Raw genomic sequence first — 23,841 nt, 5'->3', positions numbered from 1 at the left:
GTGTGTGTTTGTCAGGTGATTTCCTGAGTGAGTCTCGAGTGTATGAGGACCTACTGGACATAAAGGTTCTCAAGAAGTTTATGGAGACCCATCTGGAAGACTACAACCTGACACCGGGTGTAGTGCCCATGAGCCTTGTGCTTTTTCGAGATGCCATTGAACACAGTGGGTCTGAGAACATACACATCCAAACACACCCTTACACATGTTTGAATGGGCACACATTTCAAACTATTTCTCTGACACATCATCCTTTAGTTCCACTCACCACTTTCTGTCCAGTCAATTCAGTCCATTGCCACAGTCAATATAAAAGGCCATCATCGGCTGCACTTCAATGTGTCTTTGCTATGTTCACTGTTGACCAGTTCTACAATTTACAATTTACAATTGAAACTCCTTTGAAAAACACAGCATGAGGTGTAGCTAAAAGCTTCCCTGTAGCAGAAAGTGAGAAAGGCTGTGAGTACCAGGCTGTTCTTTCTGCACATTGCTTTCAGTGTGCCACTTTACCACACACCATTGCAAATGTATAGCAGTGCATTAGTGCAGAAACACCATGGATCAGGTTTGATCCATTGTTGGATAATTTGTGTTGTTAGTCTGTGTGCAGAGCTTTTCAGGCACACAGAAGCTCCATTAATCTGTTTGTCAGTATTAGAACTTATTGCACTGTGTTATAAACTGCACACTGTAGATTTTGTGACAAGCAGAATATAAATGTTTTAGCAGCATATGCTGATATAAAATATCTGAATATACAGTATGTAAGAAGGCTGTCATTTGTAAAAACTACAAGGGAAAATAAAGGTTTTCAGATTAAGTTTCTGATATGGATAATATTTGTATCTTCTTTTCACAGTAACCCGGGTAGTACGTGTCATCAGTCAACTTAGGGGCAACATGTTGCTAGTTGGCGTTGGGGGCTCTGGTAGACAGAGCTTGTGCAAAATGGCTGCCTCCATCTGTGAGTATCAGGTGTTCCAGGTGGAAGTGACTAAGCAGTACCGCAAACAGGAATTTAGAGAAGGTGAGGTCAAACACACAACTATTACACTAACATGACATTCCAACTGCATCTAAATCCTTACTCTCTGAAAGACATTAAAACAAGGAAAGTTAAACCAATGATGGAAAGTTTACCATATGTTCTTAATACTTAATGTAAAGCATGATAAAGTTTAGTGTTTGGTGAATTGACCTGAAGTTAGTTTGTCACATTCCTTCTTCTATCAGGTAAATTAAAATTTGTCTTTTTTCTTTCCTTGCTTGTAGACATCAAGAAGCTGTATCGTTTGACTGGTGTGGACAACAAGCCCACAGTCTTCTTGTTCAATGACACTCAGATCACAGACAAATCGTTCCTAGAGGACATCAATAACATCCTGAGCTCTGGAGAGGTGCCTAACCTCTACAAGCAGGATGAGTTTGTTGAGGTCTGTGTGATTCTCACTTTGTTTGTTTGTTTTTTCCCATCTATTTTCATGTCGGTTTACATACTTACACCAAGGAAAACACAGGTGGTTTATGAGAACTCACTTTCAACCTTAAAGTAATGAGGTAAATAATGCACAGTTTAACTCAGGAACTATATAGTTTTTGTGTAAACCTCTTGGGCAGCATTGATTCCATTAAAACGCCAGTATAACTGTTCTCTATACTGTGTTTCAATATTTAAGCTGTGAATATGAATTGTGTGTAAAGATTGATTTAATCATTTCAACACGTTTTGCTACTTGTGAAAATGTCTAAATGCTAACTCTGTTTTCAGTTGCTCAAATTCTGAATATAGCATTTTACGTATTATCCTTACTACAACATGTGATGTTCTAGTAAGATGTTCTGTGTGTATTCTACCTCTCTCTTTCTACCATAGATATGCAATGCTCTGTCAGAGTCTGCCAGGAAGGACAAGGTCGTGGAGACTCCTGACTCCTTGTTCAGTTACCTGATAGAGCGTGTCAGGAACAACCTCCACATAGTACTCTGCATGAGCCCAGTGGGAGAGCCCTTCAGGTACAATCTGATAGTGTTTTCTGCACAACACAGTGTTCCATAATATATCCAGGTTCCCTGTATGTGAATCCTATTTGCTCTGGTTTTGGACACAGTTGTTTAGGTAAATTAGTACAGTAAAAGTTACATATGTAATTTAGGGTGAAGAGGCCCTGCACTTTTTTGTATGTGCATTGTTGACTTGTTGTTGTTGTTCACTGCATCTCACCGCCAGTATTGCATCATCAACTTTCACTTCACTTACTTAGCTGTTGCCTTCTCCTCATTAATCTCCACATTGTCACTTTAGATACTTTCACGATTACATTGTACCTACCAGCGTGACATGCAAAACTGTACTAGGGCTTAATTCATATACCTCATACTTCTTTATTTCGAGGACATACTCAATTAAAATGTCATGGTAAGGTAAAATACCTAGAAGCCACATGTTACATAAGTTGCCTTGTTAAGAGACAAGGCAACTTATGTAACATTGTCTCTAAAATCTCAATGTACACCTCTGTATTGATGGTACCTTCTGGAAATGTGGCTTTTAAACACTGGCCTTCACAGTAGTGTAAATACAATTTACACATACTGGTGGTCCACTACAGGGCAACAGTGCCCTACAGTATTTCTCAGCAGCTCATCAAAGTTACACTGGGGACATTGAGTCATGCCTCACCATGAGACAGTTTGTTAATTTCAAATTGACACTTGGTCTTGAGAAAATAAGGTCAACTATCTTGGGAGATTCGGAAGCAAGGACCTGAGACTTGGTGTAATTAACTGTGTGAGACACAGAGGACCAGCTGTCACACATACAGATGCAGTACTGTGCACACAGATTTCTGGTATTCATTCTCCTTGTCATTTCTTCTCACAAAAACATGTTTTCAAGCCCTGATGGCCTGGTTGCAATATGTGGCACAGGGTATTGGTCACACATAGTATCGCTAATTGGGCTGGCATCACCCAGAGCTAATCACCGTTCTCTGTGTGATGAGGCCTTCTGGCCCTCTAACCACTAGCTGCTGTCTCATAGTGAGGCAGGATCCATATCACATTGCCAGAGCTTGGCAAGCCTTACACTTCACCAATTAACAAAATAAATTCACTGATTCTAACTGTCTTGGGCATATACTACTATACCGTATAGTAGAAGGTTCTTTCAGAATAGGTCTATTAATAACTTTTGTGTGATACAGGATACTACTAGCCAGTGGTATTTACACATCCATTTTAATGTTTGTATTGGCAAAAACAACATTAATTTGAATGAGTAAGTTTAAAGTCTGTAAACTAGGGAGTAAAATGAAGCTCATTTTAATAGAATTCATAAATAGCTTTTTACCAACAGGAACCGCATCCTCCAATACCCAGCACTTGTCAACTGTACTACCATTGATTGGTTCTGTGATTGGCCCAAAGATGCTCTGCTGGAGGTAGCTGAGAGGTACTTAGATGGACTGGAGCTGGGATCCCTGGAGGGGGTGAGGCACACACACACAAACTTTATTGTGTGCCTAAAGTAATAACAGAAAAATTCTGATCTTTCATGTCTTTATTGAGAACAACCAAAAAAAAGCAGGCCCAAATCATGATATTTCCTCCACCATACTGGCTGCCCACTTCTTGTTAGAGAAGCCACAGTCCCAGTGTCTTCATTTTTAGATAGTTTGCCTAACTGTAGACTGGTGAATTTCTATAGTCTTTAACATCACTTTGTAACACAATTCTTGATGGTAGACCCTCTGAAAGCTCCTTTTGGCGAGACATGGCTCACATAAGCGTATTCTTCTTGAGTGGAGAAAACTCAAAAAGTTTTGTCAGTCGAAGTAGATCTAGTCCACACCTCCAAACACCTGACTCCATTATTCAAAGAGTTCACATAGTTTTTCTACTCGCACTGTGAGGTTTTTATGGTTGTTCTAAATAAAGACATGAAAGATCAGAATTCTTTTTGTGCTATTACTTTAGGCACATTGTATTTGTATCTTGACTTAGATGAAGATCAGATCATATTTTAAAACCATGAAATTCCAAAAGGTTCACATACTTTTTCTTGCCACTGTATATATACACATATGTTTACTGTTCATACAATAATCATTGTAATAGAACACACCTGGACAACAAACCCAGCTGTCAGTCACATTTTCCTCATTTTGCTCACATAAAAAGTGGGTGAGTTCAAACAAAAGGCGCTATCTTCTAAGTTGTGTATCAGATCCAACAAAAACATCTTGAATAAAAACCTAAAATGTTGAAATTTTTCCTCATATTCATCTTTTGATGTCCAACCCAAATGTTTTTAGTCTACAGCAAAAATGAAAGAAATTGACTTTACTGTTCTCCAATACTTTTGGAGGGGAGCGTACACCTATCCTATCACATGTCAATCCCCACATCAGTAAATAAATTGTAAATACTTTTGTTTCTCAAGTTGCAACCTATTGCTTGAATGGCAGAGCAACAATTTTAAGTATGCTACATAATTTGCAGATCCAGACAAAAGTTGCAAGTATCTTTGTGACCACTCACCAGTCCGTAGAAGAGGTATCCCAAAGGATGAAGTTGGAGCTGAAGAGACATAATTATGTGACACCCACAAACTACCTGGAACTTGTGTCTGGATACAAGAAGTAGGCACATTAAAACTTACGGCCTGTTCATTATGGCTTCTCTTCTCTCTTTTCACACCACCCTTCAATGCTTCCTGTGTGTTTGATTGTTGTCAGTAAAAATTCACTAAGCTGTACTTATACATGAAGACTTTACATGCATTGGGTGTGGGTTCTACTGGTGTTGTTGTGTATGTATCATCTTAGAGCCAAACGAAAACAAGCAGGAGTGCTGTCTGACAAACCCATCCTCTTCTGTGGATAAATAAACTAATCAGTTCTCTAAATACCTGTTTCTGTTAGAACCTCATCAGTCATCAGATTGCGTTTACGTTTGTGTCTATGGTTTCTCATCCAGGCTCATAGCAGAGAAACGCAGTGAGTTGGGGGAGCAGGTGAGCAAGCTGCGAAATGGCCTTTTCAAGATCAGTGACACACGAGAGAAGGTGGAGGCCATGTCTGTAGAGCTTGAGGAGGCTAAGAAGCAGGTAGCTGAGTTCCAGAAGCAGTGTGATGAGTACCTGACTGTCATTGTGCAGCAGAAGATAGAGGCTGACAAGCAGCAGAAGGTGACTACCACAAACATGCACGCAAAGGACTATATTGATTGAGTTTAGGTTGAGTTATAGCTGAGAGAAATTTGACTCTATCATCCTGTTGTCTCAGAAAAGTGTGAAATTAGTGGTTTATTATTTAATATGAGTGTGTTAGTTGGCTAATAGGAAGTAGGCAGATAATAGTGGGTAACACATTGACTTATGTTTGTGTTCAGGCGGTGAGTGCTAACAGTGAGAAAATTGGGGCTGAAGAGTTGCAGTGTAAAGCCATGGCTGACAATGCACAGAGAGACCTGGATGAGGCCCTGCCAGCCTTGGAAGAGGCCATGAAGGTAGATCTCTGTCTTGTTGGCTTTATTAATGCAGCCATTTTCTATGTTGATTGTAAATGAATGTGGTCACTGTGTTTACTATTATGTAAGGTTAATTAATTTTCTCATTTGATTCATGGGTGTTATGTTAGCATGTTGTTATTTGAGTGTCTGTGTAAATTTGAATTTCATTTCAGGAGGACATTTATACATTCTTAAATTCTCCCTTTTTTTTCCACTTAGGCTCTGGAGTCTCTGAATAAGAAAGACATGACAGAGATTAAGTCATATGGCCGTCCCCCAGCACTGGTGGAGACAGTAATGCAGGCTGTCATGACCCTTCAGGGCAAAGAGCCTACATGGGCAGAGGCCAAGAGACAGCTGGGTGAGAGAACAAACGCTGCAGATGGATTAGACATTCACTTCCAATTTTGCTGTAGACAAAATTTACTCTCCTCTCGTGGTGAATCTCATCTCTTTTTACAGACTGGGTTCTAGATTTATAGAATAGTCTTCATTTTATGATCTGCAATCCTCCACGAAACATTTGAAACATACTGCCAAATAGAATACATAAAACAAAAACCAAGTTTGAGTTTTACAAACTGTAGTAACAGGTCTTGAATATAACTTGTCACACAGGTAACTGCAGTACATGTCTATTCTAAGCAGTCAGTTGATCGTTTTTGGCACACTTTATTTCATTGTTTCATCCCAGTTTCTCTGCACCCAGAGAAACTGGGCAAGATTTCTTCAGACCTATGTAACCTTGAAATGTTTTTAACAGGTGAGGCCAACTTTATCAAAACATTAGTCAACTTTGACAAGGACAATATATCAGACCGAGTGTTGAAGAAGATTGGTCAGTACTGCAAACAAGCAGATTTCCATCCAGAGATTATTGGCAAAGTGTCACTGGCTGCCAAGTCCCTCTGCATGTGGGTCAGAGCCATGGAGGTAAGGAAGTTTCAAGATCACAGAAGCACACACACACAATATCACAGACATGTCACTGTAAACCCAGAAGTGCATGTACTAGTACTAGTAATAGTCAAATTTGCACATGCATTACTACATCTCAGCAGTAGAAATCAGGTACCCAAAAAAGCACAGCAAAAGAGCAATCAAGCAGGAAAAAACACTAAATCTATGGACATGTACACTGTTCCTTCAGGTTTATGGACGTATCTACAGAGTGGTGGAGCCAAAGCGAGCCCAACTGAACACTGCTATGGCCCAGCTAACAGAGAAACAAGCTGCACTGGCTGAGGCCCAGAACAAATTACGAGAGGTAAGAAGGCCGGTATTTGTAGCAGCCAGCCTGGTTGATGTTTAGACACTAGCTTATGTTATGTCAAGTTTCTATATACATTTAACTGAAGTATTTTGTCAAATGTACACATGATCAATATAATCGATATCATTTTTGTTCATGTATTTGTGTGTGAGCAGGTGGCAGAGAAGCTAGATGAGCTGAAAAAGCAGCATGCTGAGAAGCTGGCCATGAAAGAGAGTTTGAGGAAGAAATCAGACGAGATGGAGGTGAAACTGGACCGAGCGGACAAACTGGTGACGGGACTTGCTGGAGAGAGGATCCGCTGGGAGGAGAGAGTCGCTGTAGGCCAAATACTCGCGCACACACATACTAAAAATAATACGCCTTTCTCGTGTCCCTATGCTCACATTGTTTTTAATCTCTTCTAAGTGTACCATCATTTTTGTTCAGGCCAGTTTCATTCGTTTGTTTGTTTTTTTAATTCTATAGAGCCACAACTCACTTTCATGAGTACATTTTTGATTTGTTTTCTTTTATTTATTACTTCCAAGTTTATTTCAGTGAACTTTATGGGTTTTTCTTTCTTTAATGTAAGGGTACCAACAATTTTGTCCACGTCTGTATGTTGTATATATGTATGTATGTATGTTCAGGGTCTTGAAGAGAACATGGGATACCTTGTAGGAGACTGTTTGCTAGCTGCATCCTTCCTGTCCTACATGGGGCCTTTCCTTTCCAACTATAGAGATGAGCTGCTTGCAGTTTGGATGAAGGAGGTGAGACAGACACCCACATAACACTTCTACAGTATATCTTGATTTAGTAAAGGGCTTGACCTGTACTTTTACCTCCTGTACCGTTACTAGCTAATTATGATCTTTTAAACTTTAACTTTTTAAACTGAATCAACTTCTGGTTGTAACAAACCCCACCCATTTTTTCTCTTTCTTCTTTGTCTTTTTCTTTTTTCCTGTTTGCCCTGTACCCAGGTAAGGGACTTACAGATCCCATGCACACCAGGGTTCAGTTTTGCAATTTTTCTGTCCAAACCTACTGCAGTAAGGGAGTGGAACATTCAGGGCCTGCCTTCTGATGCATTCTCTACTGAGAATGGTGTTATCGTCACTCGTGGAAACCGGTCAGTACATGTAGTCAAATTGTCAATAGAGGGTTCTAGCAACAATGAATAGCTGTAATCCCACAATATGAATGCTTTTGGACTTGTTTTTGTGAGATTTTACTTTAATGAAAGTTTACTTTAATGAAAATGTTTTTGCCTCTTTTAAGATGGCCACTGATGGTGGATCCTCAAGGCCAAGCTCTGAAGTGGATCAAGAATATGGAGATGGAAAGTGTAAGTTTTTACTATTTGAGAGATTTCTAGAGCAATAGTTGGTATCTGAGTGTCCCTCCATAGGCAGCACTGACTTTTAAGACAGTTGATAATGTCATACATTTCTGTACATTTAGTTGTAAATGCAATGCTTTTTCAACAGCAGCTACAGATAAGATTAGATACATTATGGGGTAATTTACTACATTAACATAAATATTTGTATTAATGTTTATCCAGTATTATGTTAAAAAAAAAAACAAGTTAAACAACATGCGTAAGACATCCAGGAAGAATTATTTAGCAGGATTTTCAGTGGATGATGTAAAACTGCATCTTGGAATCAATTGAATTCATAATCAGTTCATATTTGTACAGTCTTGTACAGCATTTCAATGTTTCACTGCCTAAAACTACAAAGCTTCGCTGTCAGAAAAAAACTAACACACATCACTCTACTTTTTGGGGTGTTGCAGTCACATCACATGCTTTCTTACAAGTAACCCTACTCCTCACTGAAAATAAGAGTAGACAACTTCATAAATAACCTTTACTGTATGTCCTACTCTGAAGTAGGTGTATTTTTAGTCAACTCTGAGCATAATACCCAGGAGAGATTCCTGAGACACTTGATAAATACAGGCTCCACTTATTATTAGTGAGTGCTTTTCGGTCTCTCTGTCCTTTCACTTTCTTTTTTCGTTCAGATTTGTTACCCCCCAATTTTTAGCTGACTATTTAAGTAACCACAGTGTGCCAGTTATGGATAATTGGACTAAAGCTGTAAATTATTAGATTGCAACTTCATTGGTTTTGATTGGTAATGTTTTTGCATTGAAGTTGAATCCTTAAAGTCAAAATAAGTGTCATATTTTTAAAATGATGTTTAAAATGGTAATGTGCTTGACTATTGAGAAATCCTGTTTTTCATGCTCCTCATTCCACCTGAAAACATCTTGATTCAGTTTACCACTCTAACCTATTCCATTACAGGAGATAAATATCATTGTCATTATCATACATAAAAAGTTGGCTGGTACTATTGTACTAATAGCACTGAGAAGAGAACTACACTCTTGTTTATAAATGTCTCCTGCTATAGCTTTCTGAGATTTTCGAGAACTACTGTTCCACAGACTAGACTCCAACTGTAGATTAACCATGACTACATGCTGGACTTCAGACTGAGTTTGTACATTAAAAATAAATGAAGGAAGACAATGAATGAAACAAATTTTAAATGCCACTGACAATTTGATTTCTCATGTGATTGAATTAACTTTCATTGTGAGCATTTTTAGAGATGACAGGCTGTGTTTTGTTTTGTGTCTTATCTATGTTCTGTCCACCATTGTGATGCACCAAAGATCTTTATTGACTAGCTACATGTACATGTTTTTGTTGAAACAAATGTTTGCATTTCTCTCACTATCTCTGTCCTGTGTGTGTATGTGTGTGTTCTACATGAGCAGGGTCTGAAAGTAATAGATTTTCAAATGCCAGACTATCTGCGGGTGCTGGAGAATGCCATTCAGTTTGGGAGTCCTGTTTTGCTGCAGAACGTGCAGGAGGAGTTGGATCCCTCTCTCAACCCAGTTCTCAACAAGTCCTTGACACGGATAGGTGAGACACGCAAATTTAAGCTTTACATTTAACTTAAACCAGAATCACCTGTATTTTAAGTAGCTGCTGAAAATTATGGTATGTCATATTAGGTAGGATTTATGTTTAAATGTAGGATCAGACTCTGTATTTGGAGATACCTAATATTAAATGAGTGGCATCTGATTGGTTCATTGGTTCGAATATTTCTTAAGTAAATCTGCAGCTACTTTTTATACTTTTATATGTGCATTTTTCAGGCGGCAGGCTGCTGTTGAAGTTGGGTGATAAGGAGGTGGAGTATAATCCAGAATTCCGTTTCTATATCACCACCAAGCTGTCTAACCCCCACTACACTCCAGAGATTTCTACAAAGACCACCATAGTCAACTTTGCTGTCAAGGAACAGGTTTGACTGTTTGTGTGTGTTCGTGCGTGCGTGTGTGTGTCTTCTTTTTGTTTTCGTTTCGAATAATGAGAAAGCATGTTGCCTCAAATTGTTTATGTATGGGCTTTTGTGTGCATGCAGGGACTGGAAGCCCAACTACTAGGAATTGTGGTTCGTAAAGAGCGTCCAGAACTAGAAGAACAGAAGGACTCCCTGGTTATCAGTATTGCTTCTGGCAAGAAAAGTCTGCAGGAGCTGGAGGATGAGATTCTCAGGTTGTTTAGCTGATTGTATTCGACACTGTTCACTTATAATTTATTTCCTCCTAAAATAATAAATTGGTATTTTAATTATTTTCAACTTCCTTTAAGTCTAACTCAAAGCAGTGTACCGAGCCATTCCAATATGAATAGGTACTAGGTAGCTAGAGTAGCTAGAGAGGTAGCTACAAAAGTACATCATGTTTGGTAAAATAACAATGTTTAATATCACATATGCAACTTTAAACTTTAAACCACTGGCTAAGGTATTTTCCAAAACACATTATATTTATTATTATTGACTACTTCAAGAATTATTATTTCTAAAACTTGCTGTTTTATACTTTATACTATAAGGCAGTGGCAGTATTTTGTTGGATCTATATGTAAAGATATTGTATGTTGTGTTTACTCTACAGGCTGCTGAATGAAGCGACTGGATCACTGCTGGATGATGTGCAACTGGTGAACACTCTGCAAACATCCAAAGAGACAGCCACTAAGGTTTCAGAGCAGCTGGAGAGCAGTGAACAGACCGAGAGGAAAATCGACTCTGCTAGAGAGGTCAGGCGTATGGATCAAACGATATGGCCGATGGAGATTTGCTTCTTGTTGCTGGGATCATGTGACAAATTGCAGCCTTAATTTTTATATACTACCCTCAATTTGTGCATGTGTATGTGTATAATGTTAATAATAATAAATTTGCCTTCTCTCAACAGGCCTACCGCCCGTGTGCCCAGCGAGCCTCTATTCTCTTTTTCATCCTAAACGACATGGGTCGCATTGACCCCATGTATCAGTTTTCACTGGATGCCTACATTAACTTGTTCAATCTCAGCATTGAGAAGAGTAAGCGCAGCCAAAAGCTGGAGGAAAGGATTACCAACCTCAATGACTACCACACCTATGCAGTATATAGGTAAGCAGAGGTGCATCAAGAAAGACCCTTTTCATCCTTTGGTGCCCCTGAGGGATCTGAGTTGTTTATTAGAATATTTAACCACAGTTAAAAAAATAATAATAATTAGACAAGATTCTGTCTTATGTGAATTCCTCAACATCATTTGTCAGCTAATATCTTTAGATTCATACGTATTCATGTTTTCAGCATACAATTTAATTCATGTGTTTTTGATATCAAATTATATTTTGATTTTATTTTCTTTACCTAATTTTCAGTGCACACTTTAGGCTTTTATCAAGAGAGAGCATGTCATTGTTAACTGTTTGTAGCAGGTGCAAAACAACTGTTATGTTAAGTTATGTACAGTGTTATACTGAGATTTAAAATGTAAGGTCTAAAAGTGACTGTGAACTGAGAAATGTGTTGCAACTGTGTCTTAAATTAAAAACATTAATTTATAGTCATAACTTTTTACTTGAGAGTGAGAAACAAACGCTGTCTATGTAGTTACTCTTGCTAACTCAGTGTGTTTCCCTTTGCAGGTACACATGTCGTGGCCTGTTTGAGGTACACAAGCTGCTGTTTAGTTTTCAGATGTGTGCTAAAATCCTGGAAGTGGCTGGCAAACTCAACATGGATGAGTACAGCTTCTTCCTCCGAGGAGGGCTTGTAAGAAAATGCAGGACACACACAAACATCTTGTTTTTGCTTTATCAGGTTTAACATAATATAACTGGGCAAACATTTTATTTTTAAAGGATTGAAAGCCTTTACATTTAAAATGTGTTATTCCAAGATTATTGTGGTTTTTAATAACTACTTTTCTTCAACAATGAATTTCCTAATATTAAAATTGATTTGATACTTTGATGGAAAGTTAGTTTGCATACTGATTGATAGATGGTGTGTTTTTAGGTACTTGATAAAGAGGACCAGATGGACAACCCCTGTTCGAGTTGGCTGGTAGACTCTAGCTGGGACAACATCACAGAGCTGGACAAGCTGCCAAACTTCCATGGCATCATGGCCTCCTTTGAACAGTACCCTCGAGACTGGCACCTTTGGTTCACCAGCGCCGAGCCAGAGCGTGCCACACTACCAGGTCTGCATGTGTTAGTGAAGGCACTTTGTTACTGAATAAAAAGTCTTCCTGCCAGGAATAATGAAGTGTTCTACTGAGATGATGGGTGTGTTGGTGTTGAGAAAGGGAGCTTGTTTGTGATGTTCAGCAGTGACACATTATCACTTTTAGCTGAAGTATGACACTAGTACCTTTAAGCACTGTGTCTTTTTGATTAAGACGACAGTCTTTGCTGCGTTTAAATACAGCACAGCATGTTATACCCCACTGCTTTTTCTGACAGCTGATCTATTAATTGTTAATTCAGTGAAGGGAGCACAAGAGTGTGTATGTTTGTCTGTGTGTGTTTCTGCATATTTCCTGTGGTTCATTTCATTAGTAAGACAAGATTTGGCTTAGTATGAAAATGATTTACTAATCTCTCTTATTTCACATCTTGTTATTCACCACTGTGTCTCCTTCCTCTTTTTTTATAGGTGATTGGGAAAACAACTGTAATGAGCTACAGAAGATGTTGATAGTGCGCTCTCTGCGTCAGGACCGCGTTTCCTTCTGTGTCACTTCCTTCATAGTTAACAACCTCGGCTCTTGCTTTGTGGAGCCACCTGTTCTCGATATGAAGGCTGTGAGTGTCATCTTTTATCCATTTAATTCCTGTTGCTTCTTCAATTCAATTCAATTCAATTCAATTCAATTTTATTTGTATAGCGCCAATTTACAACAGAAGTTATCTCAAGGCACTTTACAGTGTAAGGTTTAAGACCTTACAGAAAATATTTATACAAAAAAGTATAGAGAAAACCCAACAATCCCATTTGAGCAAGCTTTAGGCAACAGTGGAGAGGAAAAACTCCCTTTAGAGGAAGAAACCTCCAGCAGAACCAGGCTCATAGTGGGCGGCCATCTGCCTCGACCGGTTGGGGTGAGTGTAAAGAGAAGAGAGAAAAGAACAGCAGGCAATAAAGACAACAACAAGCATCAAGAACATTGGGCAGATGAACTGGATTCTGGAGATGTACAGCTCCAGGCCGAGGATACCTGCAGAAAAGTACAGAGAGAGGGAGACAGAGAGGAGGAAACACAACTAAAAGAGAGAGAAGACACAAAGTTAATGACATGCAATGGTGGCATTTGCATTGATACAGGAGAAAGGAGAGAGGAGAGGAGCTCAGTTTATCAGTAGAGGTCCCCCAGCAGAATAACCTATATCAGCATAACTAAGAGATGGTTCAGAGTCACCTGATCCATCTCTAACTATAAGCTTTATAAAAAGGAAAGTTTTAAGTCTAGTCTTAAATGTAGAGACGGTGTCTGCCTCCCGAACCTGAACTGGGAGCTGGTTCCACAGGAGAGGGGCTTGGTAGCTAAAGGCTCTGCCTCCCATTCTACATTTGGAAACTCTAGGAACCACAAGTAAACCTGCAGTCTGAGAACGGAGAGTTCTGCTTGGAAGATAAGGAACTATGAGGTCTTTAAGATAAGATGGAGCCTGATTATTAAGGGATTTATAAGTTAGGAGAAGAATTTTAAATTCAATTCTGGATTTAACAGGGAGCCAATGGAGAGAAGCTAACGTTGGAGAAATATGATCTCTCTTGCTAATTCCAGTCAGAACTCTGGCTGCAGCATTTTGGATTAACTGGAGGCTCTTTAATGAGTTATTGGGACATCCTATTAATAATGAATTACAATAGTCCAGCCTTCTGTGTTGCGTATTAGCTTTGACACTTTGAATTTGAATAAAACAAGTGTTTCATACATCTCATTTATGTAATTCCTGCTAACCTTGTTGCCTTATCCAGTCTCACTTTCTCTTCCCCTCTTCTTTCTGACTGTGCTGTCTCTGTCATTTCTCTCTAGGTTGTGGAGGAATCCACCTGCAGGACTCCACTGATCTTTGTTCTGTCTCCTGGGGTGGACCCAACTGGAGCCCTGCTGCAACTGGCTGAGGCCTCTGGCATGAGCAAGAACTTCAATGCTCTTTCTCTGGGGCAGGGACAAGCCCCCATTGCCAAGAGCATGATTGAAGAGGGTGTCAAAAATGGTACAACACCAACCATATTTCTTTGTGTTCTTCTCGTCTCACATTATTAATGTTGCTCCGCACTGTTGTCCTTTCTCACCTAAATGCTTTGTGTAGGTATCTTAGGCTAGGGATAAAGAATTATATCACTTTCATTTGGAACCAGCACATTTGTGATGCCATTGCCTGACAACCACTGAGGAGCAAAACTATAGATCAAAATGCTGCATTATTTAACATGCATTCTGGATTTCCACAGGGATACACACAATACAATTGAAATCATACCGAACAAACAAATACAGCTGATATAAGGTAAATCAGCTTTATCTCAAACACATTTTCCTTAACAGGTCACTGGGTGTTCCTGGCCAACTGCCACCTCTCTCTGTCCTGGATGCCAGACCTGGACAAGCTGGTGGAGCAGCTCCAGGTGCAGAAGCCCCACTCAAACTTCAGACTGTGGCTTAGCTCCTCACCACACCCTGAATTTCCCATTACAATCCTGCAGGCTGGCATCAAGATGACCACTGAACCACCAAAGGTGCATCTGCTCACACACACAGATTTGCAGATTATATTGCTCTGCAGACTAGAATCTAGAAATCTAGACAAATGTTCTCTGTGTATTACCTTTTATTTGTCTGTATATATTTTATAGTAAGATAAGATGCACATCCTACCTTCAAAAGCCTTTACAATATTAACGCTGCCTCCTGTTCTCCTCAGGGTGTGAAAGCCAACATGAAACGTCTATACCAGCTGGTCACTGAAGCTCAGTTCAACCGCTGCTCAAAACCCATCTTCTACAGGAAGTTGCTCTTCTCTCTCTGCTTTTTTCACAGCATCCTGCTTGAAAGGAAGAAGTTTCTACAGCTGGGTTGGAACATTGTGTATGGCTTCAACGATTCTGACTTTGAGGTCAGGATCTCATCTGACACCAAAACAGTGACAGCTAATGGCAATAGCAGCTCAAAAAATCTAATATTCAGTGAAGTGAAGATGTGGGTGGTGAAAACTGCTGAATGATGCCATGAAGATTTGGTTGTAATTACGGTGATTGAGTGAAATTAATGAATGTCTGATATTGTCTTTGTCAGTAATCTGCACCATACAGTAAGCATAGGCTTAAGTGGAACGGAATAGGGCTATTTTATACGTAGATTAAATACCAATTACACTAATGGGTAATGATAATCTAGTTTGAATGCATGGAAGCTTACCTATTGCCTTTGTTAAATGTCTTTCTAACCATTGTCTTTTTAGTATTTCTGCTCTGTAGAAGAACCATTTAAAATATCCTGGTGTTTTCCTCTTCAACGTTATTCTGATCAGACCATCTTCTTGATGCTCCCACAGGTGAGTGAGAATCTGTTGAGTCTGTACCTGGAGGAGTATGAGGAGATTCCCTGGGATGCACTGAAGTACCTTATAGCTGGGGTCAACTATGGAGGTCATGTGACCGATGACTGGGACAGGCGTCTTTTAACTACATACATCAATGACTACTTCTGTGATGCTGCCATCAGCCAGCCATTCTTCAAGTAAGACTTGACATTGCACACACACATACACACATAAAATATTTAATCGGCTACATGTTATTGCAATAAAATACAAATACACCAGTATAAGCACTATAGATTAAAATACATGCTGCAAAAATGTATTACATTTTTAAAAAATGTATGTATTGTAAATCCTCATGTACTGAGACAAGGCAGATTATAGCTTCACTAAGGAGACAGAGACCTTCACTTCACTTCACTAGTTCACTGTTGAAGATTCCTGCAGGTCATAGAGTGCCAGCACCACCATGTGGACGTTCTGATTAATATAACCTCTGAGAGAAATGTAACTATAAAAGGAAAGATTTACCATTACATACACATGCTACATCTTTGTAGCAATGCTAATGAAACAAGTTTTACAGCATCATAGCTTTGATGCTACAACATTGTGTATTCCTGATGTAGGATATAGAGATGGGAGATCATTCATCTCTATATGTGTGGTAATCTTCATAAATATTGTCAAGTATTCAAACTGTGTGGTTTAGTTAATCTGATAAAGTCCAGAGCATGCAGATGATTTTCTTCTTTGTTGTATGCTTGTTCATAAATTACTGACTTGTGTTTTATTACCTCTTTCTCTGTCAGGTTGTCCCCCTTATCCTTTTACTATATTCCTCGTGATGGTCCTAAGTCCTCATACAAGGACTATATCAGCACGCTTCCACCAACAGAGCACCCTGAGGTGTTTGGCCAGCACCCTAATGCTGACATTGCTAGTCAGATAGCTGAGACCAGAACGCTGTTCGATACCCTGCTCTCCTTGCAGCCCCAGGTCACCAGCACCGCTGCTGTGGGGGCAAGGCCTAGTAGAGAAGAAAAGGTGAGGGCAAAGATAAAGATGAATGAAAACACACAACTTATATACACAACTGGCAAAACATGTAAGATACACTTAGTAAGTATCATGTTCTTTAAATAGAATGTGGAGTATATTATTACACATTTCTTCAACATACTGTAACTGCTCACAGCTGTGGTTTAAAATTAACCAAATGTTTTCATGTTTAGTCATGAAGCCCAGCGTATCTTTCAGATATACACATAGTGTACTCAATTAGAAAATCTATTGGCTAAAATAAACAGGGTTTAAATCTTAACTGCAGATGTACTTCTCACATCCCTCTCCCTAGTAGCTTGGTTGTCCTCCTCTATCTTGGGGGTGGGCTTGTGTGACTCAGACATTTACTTGCTCTGCAGCTTGCACATATGCTGATCTCTCTTTTCAACCACTGCAACCACTGCATATACAGTAATGTGCCACAGATATATTTGGCACTGCTTTAGACGTAGCTGTAGCGTAGTGACTGTTGTTTCAGTTCCAAGCTTTAGTGCTTCACAACAATTCATAGTTATTAGGCTTGAAAAATCTCTGTTCATGAAGCAGTTTCCATATTTGACAGATGTTTCCAAGCGGTGCTTAGACATAGTTATGGTTACATAACAGTGGCAGACCAAGTAATAAGCAACAGATCTAGGAATCTATGCTTTTTTTAAATTTAAGACGGGCCTCAAGGACTACCTTTGGATACTCCAAAACTGAATCTTGCAGACACAGTACTCTTATGATTTCATCCTGTGCTATCAGTTCAGGTCTGAACCCAACTTTATATACCATAAAATTTAATTAAAATGGTATGCTATAATACTATAAATAGCCTTAACCTGTAATATATATTAAGTCCTCCAGTTTATACAGGTTGATGAGTCTACTATACATAAAAAACTAACATGTGTGATAGGTTAGTTCAAGTGCTAACAAAATCCCTGACTCAAAAAAAGCTGACATTAGGTTTTTCATGTCTAAAAAGGTCCAAAAAAGAACAAACTGTTATAAGTGAAAGGTGCAAATGCACCCATGTGTGATCGCCTGGAGGTGGCAAGGGTTGCAAGTTGTTAAAGGTGGAACTTTAGACCGACATATGCTGCTATCATGCAAAGTCTTTTCCCAGGAAATCAGTGGATGTTTTAGCTTCACTGATGCCTGCCTGTTTTCTGTTAAAAATAAATGGCTCATCATGAAGAGGAAAATCAAACAGTGGCAACCATGGACTGTTGAGTAGCTAAAGTCTGACATCAAAACAATCAAACAAAACACTGTAAGTCTTTTCTTCAGATAAATAAAGGGTCAAGTAAATAAACAAATCACAAATGTTGGTTTTATTGTATTTTAGAAAAAGCTCATCATTTCTGGAAATAGGGTTTGTACTTCGAAGCAATGACTTTTTAAGTTAACACATCTCTTCATCTGCATTCTGTCTTTGCTTCCAGGTATTAGAGCTGTTGGCAGATGTTCGCGGAAAGATTCCAGCTCTAGTTGATTACGAGCAGACCAGGTCCCTCCTCCAGGAAAACCCTTCACCTCTTAATGTGGTCCTACTACAAGAAATCCACAGATATAACTCTCTGCTGGACACCATCATGTATGAACTTTATATGTTGCAATCAGTCATTTGTAGTCAAATAGGAATGGTACAAAGAAAGAGATTTCTACAGTGTTTTATGACTGAAGGGCAATTAATTCAATTCAATTAAATTTTATTCGTACCCAGTTGGGGTGAGTGGAAAGAGGAGAGCGAAAAGAACAGCAGGCAACAAAAGACAACAACAACAAGCAGCAAAAACACTGGGCAGGTTGGTAGGGCCAGCAACTACACTCTGGAGATATATAGCTCCAGGGCAGAGGATACCTGCAACATAGATAACATAAATAAAAGTAAAGAAAATTAATAATAATGTAGAATACAGGGAGGAACACAGAGTCAAGTGGAACCAGACCCATTGGGCATGGTTTATAAGCTAAATTTCTTAATTTTTTTCTTCAGAAAATATGAATCAAAACATTTGCAATTATTCATCATTGAATAATTTCTTACACGAAGTAGCTCTTTCTCAAGTGTGTATACCAGTCTAAATAGTGAACATAGAGACAGAGCAGGAAAAAAGTAAAAAATGTGGACTGCATGTACAGTGTATACCATTTTGGTGTATCAGTATTGGGTAGGAACCTAAAATTAGTTGTTGTTATCCGTTTCCTGGGAAAATTAAAAGGTGTCAATTCATATATAACAAGGTTTAACAATGACTCAAAACAGTCTGGTTAAACCGAGCTAAATTACAAATACTGTTTTCTGTGCTAATAGGGTTGTCAGATTGGGATTTTTAAACCAATGTTTTTAAACCATACAAAGGGAAGGGATTTTCCTTTGGGATTTCCAAAAGAAAACCTGCGACACAAAGAGGCACTAGCATCAAAAATACAAATTAGCAACAAGCGGTGCAACAACAGCTAGTTGAGAAGATTTTACTTTATACAAATGTCCTGACGTCCGCTGTATGTACGCTAGAAAACTGAGACTACTACTGAACATCTACAATAAAAGTGAGGTGAAAGGAGAAATTTGTTGCTGTAACAGTGTTTCCTATTTGTCATATTTTATTTTGTGTGTTAGTTCGTCCCTGGTGGAGCTGGAGAAAGGGATCAAAGGCTTAGTGGTGATGTCATCCAATCTGGAGGAGACCTTCAACTGCATCTATGACGCCCGGGTACCACCCTTGTGGGAGAAGGTGCCAGACACACACACATAACAACGCATGCACTTGGAAATTCCCCTTCACATGCTCTTTTAATGTTGCGTACAATATATTAACACAAATATGCTTCATTGCATTACCTTGATTACCTTCTCTCCTGCTGGAGTCCTTCTTAGTTATGGCTTTAACAATATGCAGTAGATGATGTTCACACTCTGTGGGTGATGCACATTCTCATACTGCTATAAATACTCACATATTTGGTTCGAAAGGTGAAGAATTCTGAGGAGAGAAATAAGACTACATTTTACCTTAATAAAGTGTGCAGACACAATTTAGAATGAAGGGTAGCTGCTAGGATCAATAAGATTAGGACAACCTCTCTTCAGAGAAGTACAGAGTCTTAAATACCAAGACTATGCTGGTTCTAAAAAGAATGATTTTAAAAATAGTAGCAAAGTATGACAACATTTAAGCTAAAAATAGCTGTTACTGGTTTTACTTAACTTAATTGTATGGTTAAGTATTGACAATGTGAAGGTCACAGACAATGTTTCATTACCGACAGCTTTGTTTATTTTTCCAGTGGTTGTTCCGATTTCATCTGCAGTAAAGGCCTTCTGTCTATAACTAGAACAACAGGAGTCTATGATTCCATTTAATAGTAACCATTCAGATTTCCAACCTGGACTCTTGTGCAATGATCTGTAATCTCATTTGTGATCTGACACTATTCTGCTAACTTCAGCCAGTCAAACAGCTGCAGGCCTGTCTGTAGTGACTCACTGGTCTGTTATTAAAGGTGTATTTATCCATCACTCTGCCTGGCTGCACAGACTGCGTGGACACACACTTATTGTTCTCCTCTGTCCAACCACAGACACAAGCACACATGCCCAGACTTACACACACTCACAGCGTTGGATCTCTGGCAGTATTCCAGCTGTAATTCAGTCTGAACACTCCATTCTGGCTTCATTATCACTGGACCCCTCTTTACGGTGGGCAGAGAACACAGGGTGCTGTCAGCCTGGGTCAAGAGGCTAGAAAAGATTCTGTGTGTGTGAGAGTGTGTGTGTGTAGTATATGAGTCAGTGGAATGTGTGTGTGTGTGTGTCCAGAGGTCATTTGGGGCATTTCATGTTTATCTTCAAGAGTTCTCATTATAAGCTGCGCATGAAAGCACGTATGCAGATGCGTGTGTATAATTGTGTGTGTATTTGTGTACATATGCACTCATGAGTGACTGTTGGAGCATACCTTGGCCCGTGTTGGCCGAACAAAACCAGCATCTGTGGATTAATCTTAGTGTATTAAGCAAAGTAAACCATCCAAGGCCTGATCTACTTTCCTAAAAAGATCCTGAGCTCATTGTGCTGTAGCCAGCGGCTTATTACTGCTGGATGTACTAAAGGTGCATCTGTGTGTGTGTGTGTGTCTGTGTGTGTATCTCTTTCCTTTTATAGGAGTATTGGACAGCTATTAGGGCTGCTGCCTCCAGTTGAGCTTCTTTATTCCACTGACCACTTGTGAACTACACAACTCTGTTATTCTCTTTCTTTTTTTTTTTTTTCTATTTCTGGCTCTTAACCACCTCTTTTCTCATTTGCTGTATCTTGTTCTGTTTCTCTTCTGTGTACCTTGGTTTACCCGCTGTCTGTGTTGCTCTCCTTTTTCTGCCTTGTATAGAGCTCCCATGTACTGTTCTCTCCATTCTGCTCTCTTTTTTTCTCTCTATCTCTCTGTGTCTAATCTGATCTCATGTTGTCCAAGCAGCAACAACAGCCCCTCACAGACTCCCTGTCCTTCTCATTTTATCCCTCCATCACTGCATCCCTCTCTTCTCCACCCCTCCTTGGCATGGCAGCCTGTCATTAGTTCTCATGGTTTTAATTTTGGCCTGCCTGCCCCTCCGTCTCTCTCCATTTTGTCTGCTTTCTTCACAAGAGTGTGTGTGTTTTCATGTAAGTAAGTTTTGTGTTTTTGCTTAGGGCTTTTACAGCATATGTGCATGGATTTCAGTTACATAGGCTTTAAATGTGTTCTTATGTGTCAGTCTTTCTTCGTGTTAAAATTTTATGTCGATGACTCTCTTAGCTCAGGCTGTGCATCAGTTTAAATTTTACCTATTTAAAGGGGTTAAACAGATTATGGAAACAACCAAAAGTCTAATATATGTACAGAAAATTAGACATAAAATTGAGGAAGGTGTCACAAAAAAGGTAAATGTAAAAAGTAATAAAAAGAAAATAAAACACTCTGTCTGCCAGATCCTGTCTGTGCACAGACAAGACATGAGACCCAAACAGCAAAGGTGTACTCACCTAAACCTTTATAACTGTGCTTAATCACCTCCCATGGACTAGCTCAGAGAGGGTCAAAAGTTCAGACAGAAAGATAGATACCAGGTCAAAATGACCTGAAGAAAGTTAACAGTAACATCTTCAGTGTGCCAGAGCAAAAGTGCTTAAATGGCAATGACATAAGCTGAGTTGTTCTTTTAATTGGTTTATAAAAGCTCAGTCTTACAGTTTAAGGTCTGTTCCCTTTTTTCAAATGGCAAGACTCTGGTGATAGCCAGCAAGATGTGATAAAACCAAGGTACGGAAAATAAAATATAACACACATAAACTTTATTTATCACAGTTTATCAATACAAAGTTAAATAGAAAAAAATATAACACTGATTTGACAACAACCTGCTCTCCACACTGACATATTTATTGTCATATCTTTTTATTTTTCTGCATTACCACTAATTGTTAGAGTCATGATTACACTGTGGTAAATTATTTGTAAATGTCTATGGATCGCATGTAGTTCTCTCCATAGAATGTTTGTTCCTAAGAAATATCACATCAGTCGAAGGAAGTAGTAGATTTGTGTTTACATGAGAGTTCTCCCTCATCACTCCTGCATCCTTTTGTGTGTTATGTGAGTTACATGGCACTGAACTTCTACTGCTACTGAACTTCCTCCTCATTATGTGCCAACAGCTGGAAGCATGAAATTACAGTAGATTTGCCATGCCCCCCCCTCCTTCTCTTTCTCTCTCTGCCACTCTCTCTGTCTACAAGGCGTACCCCTCACTAAAGCCACTGGCAGCGTGGACCAGGGATCTTTGCCAGCGAGTTGATCAGTTTGCACGCTGGGCAGAGACGGCCCAGCCCCCCATCTTGTTCTGGCTCTCTGGCTTCACCTTTCCCAACGGCTTCCTCACCGCGGTGCTGCAGTCCTCTGCTCGACAGCACAACGTGAGTGTTCATACAGTGACTGTATGTTTTTGAATTTTATTCAGTAGCTTTTTGAAAGGATTTATAAGCCAAACCCAGCTTGCTATGTCATTCTAGACCTGTAAGTCAATTGTTCTCACTTTAATTTATGTTGTTTAATTTTTAAAAATGCAGTGAATGGAAACATCCTTGATGGACTTTTGAATAGTATCAGTGTTGTCCAGCCTAGAGTTAACATTGTGTGAAACTGTTCTTGTAGATCTCAGTGGATACGCTGTCCTGGGAGTTCATAGTGTCCACTGTAGATGACAGCAACCTTCTTTACCCCCCCAAGGTGACTGGTTCACACACATTTTCATTTCCATGAAGAGCCCCACAAATCTGCCATCACCACCACCATTACCTCTTAGATGTTATCACCAGTTTCCATCATATTTTTCACTTCTTCTCAAACACTGGATTCGTCCTGTAAAACGTAGCAGCACCATTTGTGCCTCCTTCCACAGTCTTCTTTCACACTTTTGCAGTTCACATTTTGACAGTTCCAATTCTTTGTTATTGTCACTCCCTCTCCAGAATATCTTTCTCTGCCTCCTTGTACTTCATTTTAGCTCGCTATGGTACTGTGAAACCGAAGCACACTTTCAGCTCCTCTTGTCTTTTGTGCTACTGTTTAAGCTCTAAATCTATTATTTTCTGTCAAAACTTGTACAGTGCTGTGAAAAAATGTCACCTCCTCCAGATCTCTTTTTATTTGCATCTCATATGAAACTGTAAACTGTGTTTATCAAACAAAATCTAACATAAAACGAAGTGAACCAAAGACATAAAGGCTGTCCTGTAGCTAATCACCAATGTGAAGTCATCACTATTTGAACTAGCTCAACTAACAGACCACTCCAAGCTCAAAACGCTATGTCTGATTTTAGTTATTTTAAGTCTTTATTTATTTTTACTTTTATTTTTGTGAGTTTCAAGCATTTTTAGTGACTTTTGTGGGTTTTTCTTTCTTTAACAGAAGGATACCAACAATTTTGTCCACATCTGTACATGTAGTAACTAAGGGGGTAAATACTTAAGTACTTTTTTCCAAAGGCATAGTTGGTATTATTATTTGAAACCTGTTTTAAACCTGTTACTTCA

General features: G+C 39.2%; 1 protein-coding gene across 3 annotated transcripts in view; it reads left to right on the top strand.

Annotated features, from left to right (window-relative positions):
- Positions 1-23,841, top strand: part of dnah2 (dynein, axonemal, heavy chain 2) — a 62,976-nt gene that overhangs the window by 38,018 nt on the left and 1,117 nt on the right. For all 3 annotated transcript variants that reach the window (XM_026353378.1, XM_026353379.1, XM_026353380.1), the window contains exons 55-86: positions 16-165; positions 863-1,030; positions 1,276-1,436; positions 1,877-2,016; positions 3,359-3,491; positions 4,504-4,643; positions 4,981-5,191; positions 5,395-5,511; positions 5,734-5,875; positions 6,278-6,447; positions 6,665-6,781; positions 6,943-7,107; positions 7,420-7,542; positions 7,756-7,904; positions 8,054-8,120; positions 9,572-9,722; positions 9,962-10,110; positions 10,231-10,364; positions 10,769-10,913; positions 11,072-11,271; positions 11,799-11,925; positions 12,172-12,358; positions 12,814-12,962; positions 14,198-14,381; positions 14,714-14,904; positions 15,090-15,281; positions 15,720-15,904; positions 16,520-16,754; positions 18,203-18,354; positions 19,384-19,498; positions 22,543-22,719; positions 22,958-23,032. In XM_026353378.1, the coding sequence (XP_026209163.1) occupies positions 16-165; positions 863-1,030; positions 1,276-1,436; positions 1,877-2,016; positions 3,359-3,491; positions 4,504-4,643; positions 4,981-5,191; positions 5,395-5,511; positions 5,734-5,875; positions 6,278-6,447; positions 6,665-6,781; positions 6,943-7,107; positions 7,420-7,542; positions 7,756-7,904; positions 8,054-8,120; positions 9,572-9,722; positions 9,962-10,110; positions 10,231-10,364; positions 10,769-10,913; positions 11,072-11,271; positions 11,799-11,925; positions 12,172-12,358; positions 12,814-12,962; positions 14,198-14,381; positions 14,714-14,904; positions 15,090-15,281; positions 15,720-15,904; positions 16,520-16,754; positions 18,203-18,354; positions 19,384-19,498; positions 22,543-22,719; positions 22,958-23,032 (4,901 nt within the window). The remainder of the gene's footprint in view (positions 1-15; positions 166-862; positions 1,031-1,275; positions 1,437-1,876; positions 2,017-3,358; positions 3,492-4,503; positions 4,644-4,980; positions 5,192-5,394; positions 5,512-5,733; positions 5,876-6,277; positions 6,448-6,664; positions 6,782-6,942; positions 7,108-7,419; positions 7,543-7,755; positions 7,905-8,053; positions 8,121-9,571; positions 9,723-9,961; positions 10,111-10,230; positions 10,365-10,768; positions 10,914-11,071; positions 11,272-11,798; positions 11,926-12,171; positions 12,359-12,813; positions 12,963-14,197; positions 14,382-14,713; positions 14,905-15,089; positions 15,282-15,719; positions 15,905-16,519; positions 16,755-18,202; positions 18,355-19,383; positions 19,499-22,542; positions 22,720-22,957; positions 23,033-23,841) is intronic.

The sequence above is a fragment of the Anabas testudineus genome, chromosome 18 (genome assembly GCF_900324465.2).
Source record: "Anabas testudineus chromosome 18, fAnaTes1.2, whole genome shotgun sequence".
Taxonomy (NCBI): Eukaryota; Metazoa; Chordata; class Actinopteri; order Anabantiformes; family Anabantidae; genus Anabas; species Anabas testudineus.
Note: the sequence above shows the minus strand (reverse complement) of the source record. Positions and strands in the feature narration are given on the sequence as shown.